Consider the following 22,647-nt stretch of genomic DNA (forward strand, 5'->3'; position numbering starts at 1 on the left):
GAGAGTTAAGGAGCCCTGATGGGGTCTCAGGTACACTCTGGCGCTTGGGTTACACTTGGAGCATAAATAACAGAGCTTCCTGGCTTTTGTACCCCCTTCTTGCCTTCCCCCCTACCCCGGGCTGTGGGCCAACATAGAGAAAGGCAGAGCCTCCCCAGAGGATGGTTCTCAGAGAAGAGTGAAGCTGTGAGTCACTGACAGCTATGACCTCCCAACAGCTGGGGAATAGGCCAGCCCGCCACGGCAGGGCATGAACAGAGGCAGCTCCAGGTTCTAATTTCGTAGAGGGGAAACCAGAATCAATGAGGTTATGTGAACTCTACAGAGCGACACAACTAGCATTTGGCCCCGGGCTGCTGGATTTCTGTGATGACATACAACTACCTGGTGTATGTGCTGCAGGGGCTCAGGGCCTGCCCACCCTCTGCCAGTTTCCTTTTAACCAGGACAATTTCTTGATGTAGAGTGGACTTCACTGGGAGAGGTCAGGGCCAGACCAGCTCCCACTGTGGAGAGAAGGAACAGACCGGTCTGGACCCCTCCTGTCCTTACGCCGGGAGCAGGACCAAGGCCAGGTGCAATCCATTCTGGTTAATGCATTTTCTGTATTGGAGACGTGAACCCTTTTCCCGTGAAACTGGTGGATCCGCACTACTGGAAAAGCCAAAACTTTTACTCTTGTTCATGCTAGCCTGCCCCGAGTGTCGCCCCTGCTTTGCCTTCCTCAGAGATGCCAGTGCAGGTCACCCGATGGTGGGAGCCTTACTGGTGGTGACAGGTGGGAGGTCACTGGCAGGGGTGGAGGGTTGTGTTGTTACCACATGCTGGGCACTCTCTCAGGCCTTGCTATTCATCGTCTCGCTATTTCTTATCACCACCCTAGGAGATGGGTCTTGCTTCCTCTGACACATGGGAAAATAAAACCCTGACAATTTAAGTAACTTACCCCAAATTACTTAAATTGACCAAGTGGTTAGTGGCAGACACGGATTTGAATCAGGGTCTTTCTTTCCCAGATTCTACACTTTTAACCACTCCAGTAACCCACCTCATGTCCTTTGAGGTCATTATGTCAGGCATCCTCCTGTGTGGCTTTAGTCCTACCTCATTTTCACTCAAAACTAGGTTCATGGCTCTAAGTTCCTGGTTCTGGGAATTCTCACACATACTGAAAATTTTCTTTTAATGTTCCCATTATGTGGCTCGTAAGTTGTTTCCTTTCTTTCAATAAACAGCACGTTGTAAGTGCTTACCCTTGTTTGCTACATAGACTTTATAGTTGTTGTTTTAAAGGCCCTACATTTCATCCAATGCAGCTACCTCAGTCTCCCCAACTAGTCTGTGATGGGCATAACAGTGGTGCCCCCAAATATGTCCATATCCCTAGAATCGGTGGACATCTTAACCTTTCATGGCAAAAGGGACTTTGCAGATTGAAGAACCTTGAGATGGGACAGTTCTCCTGGATGATCTGTGGACCCAATCTAATGACAAGGCTCCTGGTAGGAGGAAAGTGGGAGGGTCAGAGAGAATGAGAAGACATGGTGGAGGCAGAGTTTGAGTGACGTGGGGCCAGGAGCCAAGGAAAGCCGGCTGCTTCTTGAAGCTGGAAAAGGCAAGGAGACAGACCCTCCCTAGAGCCTCCTGAAGAGTGCAGCCAGCTGAGACCTTGACTGGAGCCCTGTGAGACGTGCACTGGACATCTGATGTCCAGAGCTGTAAGGTATCACATCTGTGTTGTTGGAGCCTCGAAGTTGGTGGCCACTGATGTAACAGCCACAGGCCACTAACACACAGCCCCTGCTTGTCTGGCCCCGGTGCTGTCCCTCCTCCCCACGGGAGTGAGGCCACTTCCCCAGAGCTGATGTTGATCCCATGTCATCGTGTTCTGGGCATTGTGCACATTGTGCTGAGGGCTAGTTAGTTAGGTCAGTTGAACTTACCCAGTCCCTCTATAAAGTTGGCTCCCTTGTCACCCCCACTTCACAGCAAGGAGCCAAGGGATGCTGAGTGACTTGCCCAAAGTCACACATGTGGCTAGAGACTCTGGGACTGAGTGCGGTCTGACGCTAGTGACCATCTGGGCCTGGGGTGGGAAGTGGTGCCGCTTTGGGGACGCTCATGAACAGTCATAAGCAGTGTGGTTTATCAGGCATTAACCCCAGGTCCCACCCTGGGGCCACCTACTTTACACACACGAGCCTCAGTGCCTCAGTGACAAGGCTGGGCAGGAGGTGTTCTTCTCTGCATTTTAGAAATTCATTTTAAAATGAATTTTAAAATTCAGAAGAAACTCTGAGAAGATGAATAACTCATCTACTGCATCTGAATTTGGGGCTAGGCGGCACTGGACCGGGAGGCCCCCAAGCCGGTGCTGACTTTAGAATCCTTGACACGATGCTGCCTGACTAGAGCCAGGGATTTCCATCTTCATCAGCTTTATTGTCAGCTCATCATGACGTATCGACTCTGCTCAGAAGTCCATGAGATCTTTCAGGTCTTATATTTGCGCTTCATGGAGAGTAATCTGTGCACATCATCTGGGATGACTATCTCTGTCACTCAAGAATGGGCAGAGATGGAGGCATAACCACATGTATGGGGTGGGGCTGGGGGGGCCCTGTCGTCACCTAAGGACGAGGTGAAACATGAGCAGGTTTCAGATGGGTCAGTAGGGGCCCTTGAAATTCCTGCAAGCCCTGACCCCTTTGCAAACCTGCCAAACATAAAAATACTATAGCGTATCATTTGCTCCATAAAATGCTTTGAATTATTTAAAATGCTTTAAATTGAGTTATTTGCATTATATGTAAATTTTTAATGAATGCTTCTCATGAGTTGATGAAGACAGGACTCTAACTTAGGGAGGTGCTTCTTAAATCTCCTTTTTCTCATCACCAGCACCAGCTGTTGGGGAACCATTCCTTGTAGGCTCTGGAAAGGTCACTTTCCCCAAAATATCTGCATTTGGAAGGCAGCATTGTTACCAGGGCTCCAGAGACTGGGCCACACAAACTCTCCTCTTTACTCCATCTTCCTGTGTTTGTAGACATTCCCGCATTAGCAACAGGTGCCCAGGAGGATTATAGTGCTGCTGAGTTGTGGATTCTATCCAGGGCTCCATGAGGAGTGCAGGGTAGGTTTGGTGGATCAGGAAATTCCACATTATCCATCCTTTCGAAACTCATGGGTGGTGGAGCCGCAACAGGAATCCAGGTTCAAAATTCTTGGCCGCCTGCTGTGTGCCCTTGGATCTGATGATATCCTGGGCCATCAGGGTGGTAGGTGTCTCTGTGGAGGGCTGTCCACAGTGTCTCACTTATCCCACAAAATTATCCCCAGCTATTCCAAAGCAGCTTCATTATCCGTGTCTGGGCCACTCATGGCTCCTTTAAGTACTGTTGTGTTAAGAGATTGGTTGGAAGTTGGTCTTATGTTTCAGCCTTTCTTAATTCTAGTGGTGTTGGGAACCTCTTAGATGTGATTTTCTGTCCTGCTGGGTGTGAACCCGGGATGAGGCAGAATGTGAGCAGTCCAAACTTGTTCAACTATTACCGAATCTAGGAACATAAGCAACTGCGTGAAGGAAGGAATCTTGCAGCCTAATTGTAAACTAAAGAATAATAAAATCAGGGAGCCTAAATCAGAGGATGGAATGAATGAGGGAAATGTACAAGGTTTTATCATGGATCAGAATATACCAGATTCACCCTTGGCTGGTACAATACCTGACTAGGTGACATGGAACTTTATAGTAGAGTTATAGATTCCATCTTATCCTTTCATATACTAAAAAGTAGCAATATTATCTCCTTTTGCCTAGGATTACGGGACAACCAGTACAATACAAACGATCAAATTGCCTTTAAAAATCTTCAGTCTGATGTTACAGAGAAGAAATCTGACTTCACCGAGGTAACATGTTTCTAACTTCTCAAGTAGTCAGCAAAATACAGCCAACTATAAAATATGATAATTGGCCTACTTATGATGTGTTTGCATTTTATTTTGTTTAGTCAGAACTGAATTAAGGCAGCAGAAAATCTAACCATCGATGACTAAGACTTGTTACATTAAAGTGTGCACTGTATATTTAATTATTTTATAATCTTCACCAACAATTTGTAAATTTGCAGTATCATAGGAGAGTACGGTGATTGAGTCTCAATTTTAAACCAAAATTAATCTGCCGGAGAGAGACAGAATGATGCCATGCAGCATTTCGAAGGCGGAGAAGAGATAATTGGAAATCTAACAAGCTGGTATACATCGTTGTATCTGCAAAAAGCGTCAGTTGTCTGAAATAGGGAGAAAATTAGAGGTCGTATTTATAAAATGAAATGTTTCTGATCCCAGAGAACAAAGCACTCTGTACAGGGTGGTTAATATTGCCAGTGTATCACACACCAGGTTCTGGCTAATTGACTGACTCATTGCATCTTTCCCACGATCCTGGGAGGGAGGTATTATTATTATACCCATTTTGCAGGTGAGAAAAGTAAAGCTCCAGTAGCTCCGGTAGTTGACTTGCCCTGAACCTCCCAGCTCATAAGCTGTTGGGCTCAGAGCTTCTGTTCTTATCTTGCTCTAAAGGGCTGGCATAGAGGAAGGCCCAGTTAACAGATCTTAAAGTGTGGACTTCCCTGCCTGAAAGAATCATCCAGGGTGTTAATTTATAAGACCTCTGTCGTCTTTCACAAATGGATCATCTGCCACCACCTTTTGTAATTCTAAGAGATTGTGGGATTAGAAGAGTCGATGTCTCATGACAGATTAAAGTGGCAAGGGTATATGTAAAAAAAATCCCCCCCAAATGGTTGTCGTAGGTATTATCCTTTGATTTAGCTTTGCATTTAATGAAGCTCAGAGACCCCAGGCCTGAACTCCCACATGATGGAGAAAGGATGCTAATCTGGGTGTGAGATCTAGTCATCAATACTTACAATACTTGCATCAAGCCCTGTCTATGTGGAAGCACCAGGCTCACTCTCTGAAGATACAAAGATGCTCGGCTGTGACTCATCTGTTTCTGGGGAGCAGGAGAAGGAATCTCAGGTTGAAGGGAAGGGAATGAGCAGGAGGAACAGTGGATCCTTGAGAATCGCCCTTGGGAGGACTTACCCAGTTAAGAAGGGCAGGATAATGATGAAGTTGATTGCTACTCTTTTTTTTTTTAAGATTTTATTTATTTATTTGAGCGAAGAGAGAGAGCATGAGAGAGCGAGCACAGGGAAAGGGAGAAGCACACTCCCTGCTGAGCAGGGAGCCCGATGCGGGGCTCCATCCCAGGACCCCGGGATCATGATCCCCCTGAAGGCAGATGCTTAACGACTGAGCCACCCAGGTGTTCCGATTGCTGCTCTTTTTAAGAAAGATAGCAGCTGAAGATCTTTCCCACCTGTTTTTCACACTGAGCTGGCAAATTCCAGCATTTTCCTGTTGATGTTAAAATTAATCAGTTTGGGGACGCCTGGGTGGCTCAGTCGGTTAAGCCTCTGCCTTCGCCTCAGGTCATGATCCCAGGGTCCTGGGATCGAGTCCCACATCGGGCTCCTTGCTCAGCAAGGAGCCTGCTTCTCCCTCTGCCTGACTCTGTCTCTCTCTCTGATAAATAAAATCTTAAAAAAAAATTAATCAGTTTGGTTATTAGTGATATAGATCTTTGGGGCCATGAGGCTGGGTCTCCAGAACACACACACACACACACATTTTCTGTGACTGAACTCCCAGAAATCACACCTTCTAAACATCTGCTTTGGAATGATCTGAACTATCTACTTTGATCGTATCAGTAGTATGACTTTCAAATTTCCCTCCTAACTTTGAGCTTTTAAAGCTTGTCCCTGTGTGTTTGTTATAAGGATGCTGTAAGATGATGAAACACTCCGAACGGATGCCCTTCCTTTGTAACTGCCATAAATCTCCGCCTCTCCTCTGGAGCCGGTGGAAGATTGATCACTTTTCCTTTCAAAATTCGTTGAAGCTGTAGAAATGATATGCAGGCACTTCTTCAACCAAGTGATTATTTAAAAGGAATGAAATATGGAACAGAGTTTTCGTCTTTGAAAAAACAATGTTTAAATTTTCCTAATAACAAAAGTAATGGCAGCTCCATGTAGACACTTAGGAAAATATAGAAATATATAAGGAAGAAAATATTTATATATATTTCATTCCCTTATTTTTCCCATGCAATTTTTTTTACATAAAACTATAATGTATATCAACTTTTATAGCTCTCTTTTATTACATAACATTCCATCACAAGCAATTTCCCAGGGCATTTATTTTTTTATTTTTTAAAAGATTTTATTTATTTGACAGAGAGAGCACAAGCAGAGGGAGAGAGAGAGAGAGAGAAGCAGGCTCCCCGCTGGGCAAGGAGCCCAATGTGGGACTCGATCCCTGGACCCTGGGATCATGACCCGGGCTGAAGGCAGCCGCTTAACCAACTGAGCCACCCAGGCGTCCCTCCCATGGCATTTAAATTCTTTGTAATCTTTATTTTTAATTTCTACAGAACACGATGCAGTTGTGCCTGCCGTGATTTACTTACCCGATCGCCTTTTAAAATACATTTGGATTCTTTCCAGCTTTTCACTGTTATACATTACACTGTACCAAGTCCTTTGGTTTCTTGTAAGTGCATGGAAAAAGACAAAAAGTTTCAGGATGGAGATAGAGAAAACCTCCAGTTCTTCCATTTGTCTCAAAACGGTCTTCCCCTAGCACTACATACCAGAGTGAACTCATACATTCAAAAATACTCTTGCATGCATGATGAAATGCCACAAGGCTGACAGATTGCTTAGTGGTGATGATGCTGGGTGGACTAAAAAGGAGTAGCATGTTGCAGCTAGCGTGGAGGGGACTGTAGGGAGTATCTGTGCAGACATGGGGCCAAGGAATCCATCTGGCAAACATAGTTGTAGGCTGCAGGGCGACCGTGGAAAAGGGAAGAATTGTCAAGTGGAGAAAAATATAGATTTCAAAGCCACAGGTTGGAGTAGATGCTTATCCTTTGGAGAAATAAATTGCTACAGAAATGGAAGCATTCTCATCCCAATGGCTCAGGATCTGATTTCTCTGACCATCCGCCGCTTGTCTCTTTCTTCCTTCAATTTATGAAATGGTGCCTTTATAGTAATATGCCTTAAGGCATAAACATAAAGTTAAAAACAGTCAATAAAATGCATAAAACTAGGAAAGCAGTTACCAGCTCCACACAATCATGTTTGAAACATTTAAATCAATATCTCAAAGCAGCATTTATGAGAAAAAAAATTTACACAGGTGAGTGTTGTATGAGGATGGTCAGGAAATGGGTGATTTATTGCCAAAGCAAGACACGAAATCCCACTATTCGTTTGACCTTCCTCTGACCTTGAATGTTCTACATTAAATGCAAGATTATTTTCTTTTCAAATCAAATCTTCCATCAGTTAATCTTATTTTAGATAAAAGATACCCCCCCTTTTTTTTTTCCAAAGCCATGTTCAGTTAACCCAATATAAAAACAGATGGAGGGGCAGCTTGAAATAGCTTCATTGAGAAAGATATTTGATGTGAAAGATGTGATCACTTTTTTAAAAAAGTTGCCCTGTTTTAAAATTAGTGGGCCGAGTTAGGAACATCAAATAGCTCCTCTGTCTCATCTCTTTCTTGGCTTCCCAGCCCGGGAAGAAGAGCTGGACACAAAGTGCTATACTGTAGTCTGTCATGGACCATCTACACCACTCCAATTGAATGTGTGGAAGTCCTAATTCCTAGTACCTCAGAGTGTGACTGTGTTTGGAGACAGAATCTTTAAAGAGGTAATTTAGGTTAAATGAGGTCATTAGGGTGGACCTTATCGATATGACCAATGCCCTTACAAGAGGAGGATGTTAGGACACAGTCACACACTGAAGAAAGAAAATGTGAAGACTGTAACAAAATAAGATTTCTGTTTTTAAGCCACCCAGACTGTAGTGCTTTGTTTTGGAAGCCCAGAGTTTTAAGAGGTTGGACTTTATCTTTAATGATTTAATGGATCTTAATGAGAAAATAAGATCTGATAAATAGAACTTCCCATACAAGAGTGGGATTAGTGTTTTGACAAGCAAAGAGTACAGTGTTTCCTTTTCAATTTCTCTCAGTCTGTCGGTTGGGGCTTTTGTCAAAGCTGAGTGTAAATACCTCAGAAGAAACCACAGTAAAATTTAACCAATAATCCCAGTCCTGATAATTTGATTACATGCTTGGTGTTTCTCTCCCCTTTGTTAACTCCATGGGGCCAAGAAGTTTCCTCAGTTTCCTGTAGTAGGAGCTCAATAGATCTGTCTGATGAGTTCATGAATAAATGGGTTGATCATGACTCTATGTTAGGATGACAGAACTTTCATCTAGAAAGGTTTTGTTCATTCTACATTCACATCAACAAAATTTCAACGTACTGGGTATGTAATAGGTTATTTCCATTTGTGTAATTCAAATTAACCCAAATGCGTTCATTATAAATACTCCTTCACTCATCCAGAGGTTTCTGTCCATCAGACATCCTCCGATTTCTGCTAAATCACAGAAAAAGTCATACCCTGCAGTGACATATCATGTTCATATTTTGAGGGGTACTTTCACGTCCTCCATTGTTTCTGATCTCCAAAACTTCCTGGTAAGGTAGAGAAGGCAAAGAGACTTTTCTTTGGGACTGGGCTTCTATCAGCATCTCTCCCCTCAGGAACAGTGTCACCCTGACATACTAGGTGATTTCCCAGCTTCAGAATTGAGTTCAAATTCATTTCATTCTTGTTGCTCTTCCTTCATCCATTTGCATTTGATGGACTCAAAGTCAGTTACACCTGCCAGGCCCAAGGTAATAAGATGGTGGGCGATTCTCTATCCCATCCTTCTGAGCCTCTAGGACCTCCTACATTGGTACCCACAACCCCCGGTGTAGCCCCAGGGCATCCCTCCAGCGTGTGCTCAGGAGGGACCCCAGGAGGTCTGATCCTGGCCTGGCATTCCTTCTTCCGTATCTGTGCAGAAAATCACCTGGCAGCTGGTTAAAAACACAGCTGCTTGGCCTTATCCCCAGAGCTCCTGATTCACCTTAGGTCTAGAGAGGGGAGGGAAGCATCCAGAAATTGGCATTTTTAACCCTCCCCACACCAGGTGTTTTTTATGCAAGTGGTCACTGGCCCAAACTTTGGGAAACATTGCTATAAAGTATAAAATAAGACCAACACAGCACAATTTCCAAGATGAATATTTGCTTTTTCTTTCAGAGACCTGTGCCAAAGGAATTCCTACCAGGTATGATTATGCACCTGGTAGGATGCATGGGCACAATTTTATCAGAACTGAATTTAACTAGGGAGGGACTATGTACCAAGTCAAACTGCCTGGGGTAGGTGCTAGGCCCATCTCACTGTTCTTGTATGTAAACCCCAGCCGTGGAGAGTGACGCGTAGAAAGAGCGAGGTGCCTCAGAAGCATCAGGTGGTGCTTCTCAACATCACCTGCCTGCTGGAATCACATTGGAAACGAAAAATGAGGATGCCTGGCCCCACCCCCAGGGATTCTGATGCCGTTGTTCGGGGCTGAGGCTTCTACAAGCTCCCAGGTTGTTATGTGTTATGAGACGTGCTGAAGAGAAGACCCCACCTTGAAAGAGGTTTCAAGCAGACCCTGGAGCTCGCTAGCCCCCTGGGAAAAGGTAGCCAGTGATACTTAGATCTTTTTAAAGATGAAGTGAAGTTTAAGACGACTCTGCATCTTCTTTACCTGTCTCTGGTTATCTTTTGAATTTGCAACTTCCCATGTATCTTTAAAATCTAACCATGTGTCAGGTTATAGGGATTGTGATGAAAAACAGGAAAAAAAAAAAAAAGGAAAAACTGAGAAACTGACCACCTTCCCGCGGCTAACAGAGTGCCACGAGCCTTGGGTATTAAGATCCCATGGGCCAGCCCTCCTGTCAAAAGTCCAGGTGGAGGAAAGCATTACGTTAGTAGCATAAATGAGTGTTAATCCTGCTCTGAAGAAAAGAAAATTTTGTGCTTTCTTATCACATCTGAGGAAAAGAGAACAATTGTCTCTTCTCAAACACAAAAGACCAACAGTTGTTCGAGCTTTTCAGAGTGTGTTCCCTGGATCACCTACATCGGAATCACCGGGATGTTGGTTAAAATGTAGATGCCGGGGCCCCACCCACAGGCCTACAGAATCTGAAACTCTGGAGCCTGGGGAACCTGCAGTTGTGAACATTCCAGGTGATTCTCAGGCCCCTTACAGCGTGAGAATTGCTGCTTCCTTGCGAAGCACCAATTAAGCCTCCAGGCTCCTCGTGAAGGCTCCACTCCTGGTGGGAGTTGAGTGGTTACCGGATTATTTTGGGTCCTGTGCTGTTGCAGGCAAGGGTTCGTTTTAACTAGAATACTGAGCATCAGAATGGGGGCCTATGACCCTGTGAGCATTGACTGTTCAGTCGCCCTTGTCGTTTTCTGCAGTGTTTTACACATACATGTATTAAAAACAAAACCAGGACTGAAGAGATTCTTCCTCCTGGTGTTGACCTGGTTAGATGCTTTATTAAAAATCTCAGCACATTGTTTTGGACACACGAGCAGTTTACTGTTAGGACACAAATCTGCTGATAAGGAAGCATGGAACACCTTGATCCCTCTCCTGGGCAGTAACTGCCTTTGCCCCTGAGCATTGAAACGCAGACGAACCACATCTGTCCTGTCCAACACCCCTCCACCCCCTTTCTGATATGTGATTCTCATGGTCGCTGTGTTAGTCTAGGTAACTGTCCAGCTTGGGTGTTTGATCGCCTATGTTCCCTTGTCTGGGATCTGACCCCCACCATGACAAGCATGGGGAGCCACTGAATCCCCAGTGTGAATCAGCAAAGTTAGAGGATTGTGTTAGGGGGTTGGGGACTCAGACAGAGAGGCTATCTCAGACAAATGAGTGCTAACTCATTTCCCACATAAACCCTTGCCCCAAGTCCCAGCCCTGTTCCAGAACTCCATCTTCCCTCCCCGCTTGAGGCTGTGAACCTGTCTTCAGGTGCTCCTGGGCCTAATGGAGGTGATTATTGAAATCTGATGATCCCCATCCACACAAACATCATTAAATAAACTAAGAATAGACACTGCGCAGAGAAAACCAATTCCCCGATCAGAAGAATGATTCCAGAATACATAGCCGTTTCACAGACCGATCTGGGTTTCCTGCCCTTCCGAGCATGCAGAGGTGGGGCCTTGGCCGAGAACAGGGTTCTGGGATGTCCTCTTGGCCCTTGAAAGGGAGTTGACCGCCTGCGTTACAATAGGCTGTTTGAATAATTGTCATCTTTTTCCCATTTGCAGGAGACTCTGGCATCGCACAGCACAAAAATGATTTCATCCCTCGTCATTTCACAGCTGATGGATGAGAGTAAATCAAAGGCAAACCGGGCCGCCGCGCCTCCGGCCAGGCCGTCGCGGGTGAACCGCAGCGGGGTCTCCATCAGCCGGGCGTTCGCCCTCCTTCCTGGCAGGCTGGGCATTCAGACGCCGGCGGCCCAGGAGCCAGGACCTGACACGGAGCTGCCACCCAATGAGGAGAAGCCGTGCAGCGGCCCCCAAAGGGGCTTTGCGTCCATCACCATCACGGCCAGGCGCGTGGGCCCCGCAGCCGGCACCTTGGCGTGGGAGGCCGTGGGGGGCCCGCGGTACACCGAGTGCCGGGCCCAGGGCACTCTGCTCAGGGACGCCTCTGCTCCGGCTGGGGGTGCCGAGCCCTGTGGGCACCAGGGACCGTTCACCTGCGCGGAGTGCTCCAGAAACTGCTCTGTGATGAGGCTGAAGGTGCAGGAGATGGACCCCCGGCTGTGCGAGGCTCACGAGTACTGGATCACGGATGTGGACGACCGAGAGAACAGTTTTCCTCCGGGCGCCGCGCGGTCGGGAAAGGGGCCGCTGGTGTTCAGCTCCTGCGTCCATGTCAGGGTGTCTCAGCACTGCCCCAATTCCATATACTATCTAGACCGGTCCCTCTCCGTCCCCATTGAGCAGCCTCCGCTTGCTAGCCCTAAAATGCACAGGTCGGTCCTGTCGCTCAACCTAAACTGCAGTTCACACGGATTGACACCAGATGGAGCAGACGGCACGGCTAATGGAGGGCCAATGAGCAGTGCCTTGAAGCGGGAGCTCACGGAGGGAAACCAGAACCTCCTAGGCCCCCGCTGGAACCCGGGTTTGCAAGGAAGCTTCTCGAAGGAAAACCTGTCCTTGGAGCAGGTGCATCTGGGGCCCCGCACCTGTTCTTGGAGGGGCTCGCGTCTGTTGGAAAAGCAAGCATTCTCGGGTGTGGGAGTTCACCAGGTCACAGTAAGAAAAGGGAGAGAGGACTATACCACTCGGCACACCGGGGGTGGTGGAAGCCAACTGTCCATCCACATTCCTGGCTGGAGTTACACAGCAGGTGAGTGACACTCTCATCCTCGGGAGGTGGGGCCCCCAAGTACAGATCCCCACCCCTCAGGTAATCTGTGCAAGTCCCCTGCCAAGGTGGGTAGTGAGTTTCTTCTACATGACTTCCCTTATTTCAAGAAGTGGTTCTCAGAAGCATCGCTTTATCTGCTCTGCTCTGAGTTGGCAGTTGGTAGCTCAGAGTTGATGTCTGCCTTAGATTTTCACAGATACTGTTATCTGATTCTCAGGGACCTTCCCTCAAAGTTTTGTTTCCAGCAATAGCTCCAGACCCTGTAATGTCCTGAGCAGGAAACTATAGCCTGCAGATGAAGTTATTTTAGGCCCATATCGCTCCAAAGCAGGGAGAAGAGGAAAAAGTGCTGTCCACGCCCAGAGGTTTTGTATCTCTGGTCTGAACATCTGGGTATCTGGAAGGGTCCACAGTCCTGCTCTTCTTTCCTTTTCAATCCGGCAGTTTGTATTTATGGATTACTCTTAGAAATAATCGTCTGTAATGGAGTGTATGTGTGTGTGTGGGGGGGGAATTAGTAATTATGGGACATTTTCAAAAAGATGCAAATTGGGGACTCTCCAAACTGCAAAAGCAGCAGTTTTCTGGGGCAACTTGGCTAGAATTTGCTATTTCTGCCATTGCCACGGTTCCCGGATGTCAGCAGCCCTGGGCACACTTTACCTTTCTTAGGAGATCAGGAAGAGGAAAACAGGCTTTAGCCTGACACCAGATTTCTCTCTCTGTATTAGCTTCCAATTTTCAGTTTTACTTTCCGGGAGAGACTCTGATTTATAAATTAGTGACTTTCCATTTGGGGGAAATATTTAAAGATAATAGCAGTAAAATTGGAAACGCAGCATACATACAATAATTTTATAGTGTAATTTTTGTCCATTAAGGCTTTATTAATTAATAAAAATAACTAAAACATTTTAAGCTATAATGTGTGTAGAAATGGTAAATGATGTAATTAATTTTAACAAGTATGTATATACTGAGTGCACAGAGATTTTTAAGGCAATTTGACATGGCTTTCAGGTTGATTAGACCATCAAAATGCCTCTGAGTCTTACAAGACTTATTGCAAAAAGGAAGAAATAAGGCCTTATCAGTGTTGCAAAGATGGACCTCAATTTAGTATTTTTAAGAAGTTGCCCAAGTCAACCACTTCCTCTTCCTTGTCAATGAAGATTCCAGAAACCTACAACCTACGTTGTTGTATGTCTGCCACCCTCTCCAAAGCCCATCCTTGTCTTTATGTTGTGTCGCATGGTGTGAAATAATCATGTGGGTTTGTGGCACTTCCACCAAAGGATCTTTAAAAATCACGAGAGCCAGGTCCCAAAGATTGATTTCAGAGGAGAGGAACGTGAGCAGAGAAAATCCCCCACCCCACCCTAACTTATTTTGGCTTTGGTGCAGAGAAGATATTTGACTTTGACTTTGTGGAATGACTACTCGGGTAACTGATGTTCTTAGGGAAAGAGTATTGAATTAATTCTACTTCCCACGGGCCGACTTCCCTCAGAATAACTCCAGATCCCAAGGATTCCATGTGGAGGATTTGAGTGGCTGTGAATCATGTGGCCTCATTCTACCATTTGAGGAAAGCTATTCACAGAGGCCAGCTCACCTTTTTGAGAGTTGCCGATCTATTATTTTCTTGTGCAGTGAAGGTGGACAAGCCACCCTACTTCTTGGAGCCTGTTTCCTCATCTAGGTGGCTAGAGAAGAGGTGCATTTGGTATTCTTGAAAGTCCCCTCTAGCTTGAAAAAAAAATCTCTGTTCTATTTGCCTGAGGTGAATCTGTGTGAGGGAGAGTGTCCATGTGACTCTGGGTCCCTCAGTCATCCAGCTCAAAAACCACAGAAACTTGAACTCACCATTTTGGGCACAGGCCTCAGATGTGTGCATAGACACACTCGCTCACACAGCCCTCCCCGGACTTTCATACTTTCTCACTCAGAAACTCATTTGCAATGGGATGTATTTCTTCCCAGGTGACAAGAAAGCCCTTCTTGTCCACACTACTGAATTCTTGCCTGAGATTTATAAGCACGACTCATGGGCTCTAACTACCACAGTCTGTCCTGGGCTAACCTACACAGTGCTCTGAGGGTGGCTCAGTAGGTTAAGCGTCTGCCTTTGGCTCAGGTCATGATCCCAGGGTCCTGGGATTGAGTCCCGCATTGGGCTCCCTGCTCGGCGAGGAGCCTGCTTCTCCCTCTGCTGCTCCCCCTGCTTGTGCTCTCTCTCTCTGTCAAATAAATAAAATCTTCAAAAAAAATTAAAAATTAAAAAAACTGAGGAGCTGTTATGTGTTTCCTCTCTGGAACTGGGAACTCGTCAGGGACATTCTTGATAGCCTCCTGTGGTCACACATGCTACTAGCAGTCTTCCTATTTCATCACTACTGAATCTGATCCTTTTTATCTGGAGGATCCCCAAATCCTGCGTGAGCAGCATCCTCTCTAGCCACCTTGCTGACATTCAGCCACAAGGGAGGTGCAGTCTGGAAGATTCTATGAACAGAGGCAAGGCAGTCTCCGTTCTAGTCGTTGGGTCACCAGACAGGAAGTGCTATACATTGTGTTCTAGAATGAGCCTCCAGGACAGGCACGCAGAAAGGTTACTAAGATTAGGGAAGATGGGAGACTTGCAAACTTTTGGTGCAGTATAGGTAGGCCATGTCTATCGGGGCATCGCCTTCTAACTGACACACACAGACCTGTTCTCTTTCTAGAGGCTGAAGAATTGCTTTCTGTTTTGCCCTTCTCCTCAGTCCCCGTATGTCCATTCTTTGTATCTCCATGGGTTGGTATGCCTCCTGCCAGCACCCACAAATGGGCACTGCTCAGCTCCCTGCTCTGCTCTAAGGAAGGGTCACAGCGTCTTCAGCGCTCATCCTTCCAATGACCATGTACCGCGCAGATCCTAGATGCCAGGCCCTGGCTGACGTCAGTTGTGTCCGTCACTTGGAATCCTTCACACCGTTCTATAAAGACAGTATCATTATCCCTGTTTTGCAGCTAAGACAAATGAGGCTTGAAGATGAAATGATTTGCCTGAGTCCACATGGCCATTCAGTGCCGGGAGCTGTACCCTCACAGTGACGGCCCTAAGCAGAGTGGTTTGATTGGTGGGGACTCTCTCAGTGGTGGGCCCCGTCTCCACTCTCACCACAGTGGGAATGTTTGAAGACCACTCGTGGACATATTGAGTAATATTAGTATCTGGTGGCCAGAATCTATTAGGAGACTGAGTTACACGGTTAATTTCTAATTAAATGTAATATGCCACGTCCGTCATTTGGTAGTTAGAATTTATTGGCTCAGAAATCCTTCCCAGACTGAAATCCCATTCTTTGTGGTGTTCTGTGGGATATACAATATTGATTTGAGTAGTTCTCTCTTTGCTGGGTGTTGCATGCCTAAAACAGTATTGACTTTGATACGTTTCTTACTGTCAGTTTCATTTTGCATCTGTGGCCTAGATCTGAAGCTCTCCCCTGTTCCCAAGACATCCATGGAAGTTTGTTAGACGCTTTCAGAGAAGAGACTTATGAATGCACTTTTTTGATTTGCCCCAAGCATTGATGTTCTGTGGTAGACTCTCTGTCTCAGAATGCTACAGCCCGTGCTCAGGCTCCTGGTGGCCTTGATCTAGAAGTCCCCAGTGGAGCTTAGCATCACTGGTGAACAAAGATGTGGATGGCTGGAGAGGATTCACTGGAGAGGAATGACCGGATTCCTACTGGATCGCGAAGTGTCTACTGTGTCTACCAGTGTTCTGATGCTATAATCTAATACACGTTTAGTGAGGCAGGTTTATGTCATGAAGAAAGTACTTTCATCACTCAAGGGAAAATGACAGACTATATGCATACATGTCAAGCCTCCAGAGAAATCTGCATTAGGCTCTGCTTCGGTCCCATGAGAACCTCTTACTAGAGGAGCCAGAAGACATTTGAGGAGCCCTTATTTTACAAATTTGATTTTTCTTTAATGATCTAAAACTGGGGTCTATACGGTTTTTTGGGTAAAGGGCCAGATGGTTTCCATAGCAACTGCTCAACTCAAGCAGCCACAGACAATGCATAAATAAATGAGTGCGGACATGTTCTAATAAAACTTTATTTACAAAAACAGGCAGTGGACCGATTTGGCCTCCTGGCTGAAATTTGCTGACTCTGAATCATTCGTCCTCCAAAACAAACTTTACCCTGTTTGCCAATCATGCATGTTGGATTCTCTGGAAACCCAACTCTGAGGGGGAGGTTAACGGGCATTTATTAGAGAGCGGTCTTGGCATCCGTGGATGGGAAGGGGGAAAGAAAGTAGGAATGGGCAGAGGGAGAAGTCACTCTGTGGTGCAGGCAGGGGTTAGCAAGAACTTTTTGAGGGCGAGGCTTTTAAATTGATTCTTGAAGCATAAGTGGAGAGGCCATTGTGTGCCAAAGCTTTGAGTCTTGGCACTTGGGAGTGGCTGAGAAGGTCAGTGCTCCTGCACTGCACCAGACTGACCACCTGCAGTCTACCACGGAACATAGTAAGTTGTGCCATGAGGCTGGAGAGGTGAGCTCGGGCCACAGTCATGGTCATGGTTAGGGGCTTAGAGACCAGAATAAGGATTTAAAATTTGATCCCAAGTGTAATGAGATGCTATGTTGTAATGTATGCTTTAAGAGGATGGTCTTGCTGGGCGCCTGGGTGGCTCAGTTGGTTAAGCGACTGCCTTCGGCTCAGGTCATGATCCTGGAGTCCCGGGATCGAGTCCCGCATCGGGCTCCCTGCTCGGCGGGGGGTCTGCTTCTCCCTCTGACCCTCCCCCCTCTCATGTGCTCTCTCTCTCATTCTCTGTCTCAAGTAAATAAATAAAATCTTTTAAAAAAAAAAAAAAAAAGATGGTCTTGCTTCTCAGAGGGTGAGAGACAGAAGCAGGTGAGGCCATTGCTGTGGAGTATCTGAGGGCCGTACTGGAGGCTGCGGGGTGGGAGAAGTCTGAGAGTGGAATTCCCAAGCCTCAAGTACCGGTGAGCTTGGGAGGAGGGAGCCAAACAGGTGGCAAGGTGGACTCCAGATTTCTGACTTAAGCATCTAAAGAAGTCGCTGTTGTTTTTGTGTATAGACTATTTCTTAAAGCAGTTTTAGGTTCACAGCAAATCTGAGAGAAGGTTGCAGAGATTTCCCACATATCCCACATCCCACACATGCACAACTTCCCCCACTATCAACATCCCCCCCGAGTGGTACATTTGTCGCAATCAGTGAACCTCCATTGATATGTTATAATCACATGAAGTCTGAAGTTTACGTTAGGGTTCGCTCTTGGTGCTATACATTCTATGGGTTGGAACAAATGTATAATGACATGTATCCACCGTTCTAGTATCAGAATAGTTTCACTGCTCAAAAAATCCTCTGTGCTCTGCCTATTCATCTCTCCCTCCCACTAACCCCTGTCAACCACTGATCATTTTACTGTCTCCATAGTTTTGCCATTTCTGAAATGTCCTATAGTTGGAATCATACGGTATGTGGTCTTTTCAGATTGGCTCTTTCCACTTAGCAATATGCATTTAAGATACCTCTATGTCTTTTCACGACTTGATAGCTCATTTGTTTTTAGCACTGAATAATACTCTCTTGTCTGGACAGACCATGGTTTCCTCCGCTCACCTACCGAAGGACATCTCGGTTGCTTCTAAGTTTTGGCAATTATGAACAAAGCGGCTATAAACATCTGTGCACAGGTTTTTGTGGGGACGTAAGTTTTCAGCTCCTTTGGGGAAATACCAAGGAGTGGGATTGCTAGATCACGTGGTCAGAGTATGCTTAGTTTTTGTTGGTTTGTTTGTTTACTTTTACAGAAAGCTTTCCCAGAGTATGTTTAGTTTTGTGAGAAACTGCCAGACTGTCTTCCAGAGTGGCTGTACCATTTTGCTTTCCCACCAGCAACGAAGGAGAGCTTCTATTGCTCCGCGGCTCACTAGCAGTTGGTGTGGTCAGCCTTCTGGATTTGGGCCATTCTAATGGGTGTGTAGTTGTTTTAATTTGCAATTCCCTGATGACATAGGACACGGAACATTCTTCTGGATGCTTATTTGCCAGCTGTGTATCTTCTTTGGTGGGGTGTCTCTTAAGGTGTTGGCCCATTTTTAATGGCGTTGTTTGTTTTCTTCTTGTCAAGTTTTAAGAGTTGTTTGTGTATTTTGGATAACAGGAGAGAAGGTTTTTATCCAGATGGGGAGGACGTGAGGAGGAGCCGAGAAGATCCCGAGTACCACTGGGTCGGGATATGTTTGAAGTGTCAGCGGGACCTTCCAGCGCAGTCGGCAAGCTGGAGATTGGGCCCGTGAATCTAGAGCTTGGGAGAATGTTCTAGGCTACAGGTGTGGTTGGGGGCTTCTTCCTAGAGTTGGAGTTTTATGCTGCAGAAGAGTTTGAGAACGCCCAGGGAAAGAGAGGGACAGGGACTGCAAAGGGTCGGGAAGCAAATGTCTGAGGTCTGGCAGGAGCAGAAGGATTTCCGCTCAGCGGTAGTGCTCAGACTACCACAGCTTTTCTGCGCTGGGGTCTTAGCGTCGTCTCAGCTGTGCCACGTACAGTAGGGCTTTCATCCCTTTACTGCTCCCTCAGAGGCCATGAGGTGGGAACATTGTTTACCTCCAGGTTCCAGGTAAACGGGCTTGCCCCAAGCAACTGCTAGTTGTGGGGGGGAGGGGCAGGCTTCGTGCTCACCCATCTGGCCGTGTTCCCCAGGCCTCCTGATGGCACATCCCAGGCCACTGTTGTCACCTTTACACTCAGATTCATTTGCTCCTGTTCTTGGTAGCGACCATCTCACCTCCTGGACCCCAGGCTCAGAAGTCTGGGTCCTCTTTGAACTCCTTCCCTGTCCCCTGCTGCCCTATTCAGTCACTGGCAAAGCCCACAGTCTCCCACAGCTGTCCCCTGTCCTCCGCATCCACACCCACTACCTCCACCCAGGCCTTTATTGCTTTCATGAACTTCTATGCCAAGATAGATTTATTTTCCTGACTATAAAACTAATACATTATAGGAAACTGAGACTAATAAAATGCAGAATAAAAAGCTTAATAATCATTGTTGATACTTTGGTGAATTTGTTCCATTGTTTTTTATGCATATATGCTTTTTCTTTTAAATAGTCAAGATCCTGGGGCGCCTGGGTGGCTCAGATGGTTAAGCGTCTGCCTTCAGCTCAGGTCATGCGGGCTCCTGGCTCAGCGGGGAGCCTGCTTCTCCCTCTGCCTCTTCCTCTCCACCTGCTCATGCTCTCTCTCTCTCTATCTCAAATGAATAAATAAAATCTTTAAAAATAAATAAATAGTCGAGATCCTGCTACGTATGTGATTTCCCTCGGGTCTCTGCTACTTAGCACTATGTCATAAATATTTCCTGATATTAACAGTACTTTACAAAGATCATTTTATTGACTGAAATGGTGTGTTTTCTGGACCCATCATAGTTTAACGATTTCTTCATTCTTGGCCCTTAAAGTTGTTACTCATTTTTCACTTTTTGGAATAATATTAATGCGGACACTTGGTGTGTAAGGCTTTGCTAGATTTTTTCCTTTTGGAAAAAATCCTTTAACTGGCATGTCCAGGTCAGAGAGTATCAACCTTTTTAGGGTTCTTGGGGCATGGTGCCAAGTTCAACTCCAGGAGTAGCCTAGGTGGAAGCTGCTTTTCTCAGGGTTGCGAAGGCCCTTTCTGTATGTGCTTGGCCAAGATTAGGTACCAATCTACTAAGTTTTGCAAATTCCAAGATGAAAAATCCAGCCTTATGGTTTGAGCTGGCATCTCTGTGATTGTTGGTGAGTGTCCATTGTTCCTGCTTCTCACCTTGACCTTGGCTTTCCCGGTGACCCCACCCTTCATGTCCTCCTCCTTTAGGTCTCAGCAGCTAGACATTTGGAGCCAGATCATGCTCTGTTGCGGGGTCCGTCTGTACACTGTAGGCCTCCGCCCACTTGGTGCCAATAGCCCTCCCTCCCAGTTGTGACCAAACCAACATCTCCAGACATTGCTTGGTTGGGGGCATGTCAAAATCCCCTGTGGTTGAGAACAGTTGGCCCACACTATGCCCAAACCTCCTTACGGTCCGTGGTGATTGTGGACCAGCCTGCTCAGCTGTTCTCATTGCTCACCAGACTGAGACGAGCCTCAGCACATGGTCCAGCCACATCTCTCAAGTACTCAACTCCCAGGACTTTTATGGCCTATTAATATAATGTATTTGCTATTTGTGAGGACCATTTTCCTCCTCTAGATTGCATGGCCCTTGAGGTCAGGATCCAGGTCTGAGTCTTGGCCTTGACCTCTCCACGGCAGAACACAGAGCCCTTGCACAGGACCTGTGTACTGGGTGGAGGGCAGGCCATTTTGATGACCCAACAAAGCTTTGCTGATGTCAGGGTCACTTAAAAGCCAGCCGCCTTGTCTTTCCTCAAACCACCTCTCCCCATGGCCATATCTAAAACCTCTCTGGCCAGGAAAAGGTGGGGAGCCATGTAAGATTCACTGTCCAGAGGTAGGTTGTAAAAAAGTGAATTGAAAACTATAGTATTCCCACTTGGTTTTAAAATTTAGCGGCAAAAAGTTTCCAACTATCGTTTCCTCCAAGAACTCCTTAAGAGTAAGTATTGTCATGGAACAACTGCTTTATTATCCTTTAGATGGTCAGATTTAATGTTAAAAGGGAAAACATGTGGACAGTGTTGCAAAAACATTTTGAAGGTTTTTGTTTTTTTCGTGTGTGTTTTTCATTTAGCTCTTGGTAAATCTTGATGGGATTGTGTTGTTTTCCCCATAATCTTGACTATGCTGTTCAGATCATATGATCTCTAAAAGTTGTTCATGTCAGCTACCCCAACTGTCTTTATGGAAAAAAATGTCCCCCCCCCTTTTTTTCCTCCTAATTCCCTTAGTTGTATGAGTGGTTTATGGCCTTATGTTGTTTAGGAAATGGTCATTCTAATGGGTCATTTGCTCAGGTTTGCCAGGGATAAGATTAAGAGACCTGATTTCGGGCGCCTGGGTGGCTCAGTTGGTTGAGCGACTGCCTTCGGCTCAGGTCATGATCCTGGAGTCCCGGGATCGAGTCCCACATCGGGCTCCCTGCTTAGCGGGGGGTCTGCTTCTCCCTCTGACCCTCTTCCCTCTTGTGCTCTCTGTCTCTCATTCTCTCTCAAATAAATAAATAAAATCTTTAAAAAAAAAAAAAAAAGAGACCTGATTTCAAGGACTGTGGCGGGCTGACGGGATACATGGTCTGATCTTTTAAATTAGGCAACTGCAAAGCTGCCATCTATATCTGCCTGAGAACTGGTGATCATCAGGGGGACCTAGCAGAAAAAAGACCCACGTGTGGGTGTGGGGATGAGACCCATCTGAGTTTCAGTTCAGGCTCTGCTAGCTGCTGACCTTGTGTCACGAGGAGACCCGAGCATGGTGTGTATGCAGTGGGACCTAATTATCTTTAGACCTAAGTGCCACCTGAGCTATCAGCAGGAAATTCACGTGGATGTGCTCTCGGAAAAAGGAATGATCATAACGGTGAATTCTGGAAGGAAGTGGTCCAAATATGGATGACCCTGGAAAAAAGGGAAGAAAAATATGAGAAATAGGTGGTGTGTTTAACTCCTTTGGCTTCATGAGTCTTGCTATTTTCCCCATTATCTTAAAGCGGAAGCTCAGGTGTTTCCAAAAAATGTAAACATTTTCCGTGTTACCGATTAACTTTGGGAGAAGGAGAGATGAATGAAGATGGTAGGACCAGCCTGGAAAGTCATCTTAAGCCATGATGCCCCAGTAGCTTGTTGCTAAATGTAGAAATTGTTCCCATATTGTTACTCGGGGTTTTTTATATCCTGGATTAGGTCAGAGCCCGGTGAGGGCATCACTGTGGATGAAGTACCACAGTTCACATAGGGAGCATTCTGGTGATCTTATGTGGCTTAGGGGCTACCATCAGAGTGTGGTAAATGTGTTCTCAACCAGGGGAGGGCATCAGACACACCAGTGATACTTTTTCAGAATGCCCGTACTGGACTCTCTGCTGGAATCAAGTGTCTCCCCCGTTAAGAGCTCTTTTCTGAAGTCTGTAGGGGAGGGAAAATAATTTTCCCTCCACCCTCCTAAGTGCTCTCTGGGGCCCCTATTA

The 22,647-nt window shown here is 46.1% G+C and overlaps 1 protein-coding gene across 2 annotated transcripts in view; it reads left to right on the top strand.

Annotated features, from left to right (window-relative positions):
* The window catches only part of C6H10orf90 (chromosome 6 C10orf90 homolog), a 200,040-nt gene that overhangs the window by 123,574 nt on the left and 53,819 nt on the right, over positions 1-22,647 (top strand). For both annotated transcript variants that reach the window (XM_081823306.1, XM_081823307.1), the window contains exons 3-4: positions 3,824-3,915; positions 11,358-12,453. In XM_081823306.1, the coding sequence (XP_081679432.1) occupies positions 3,824-3,915; positions 11,358-12,453 (1,188 nt within the window). The remainder of the gene's footprint in view (positions 1-3,823; positions 3,916-11,357; positions 12,454-22,647) is intronic.

Source organism: Leptonychotes weddellii, chromosome 6 (genome assembly GCF_054177405.1).
Source record: "Leptonychotes weddellii isolate Sample4059 chromosome 6, ASM5417740v2, whole genome shotgun sequence".
In the NCBI taxonomy this organism is placed as follows: Eukaryota; Metazoa; Chordata; class Mammalia; order Carnivora; family Phocidae; genus Leptonychotes; species Leptonychotes weddellii.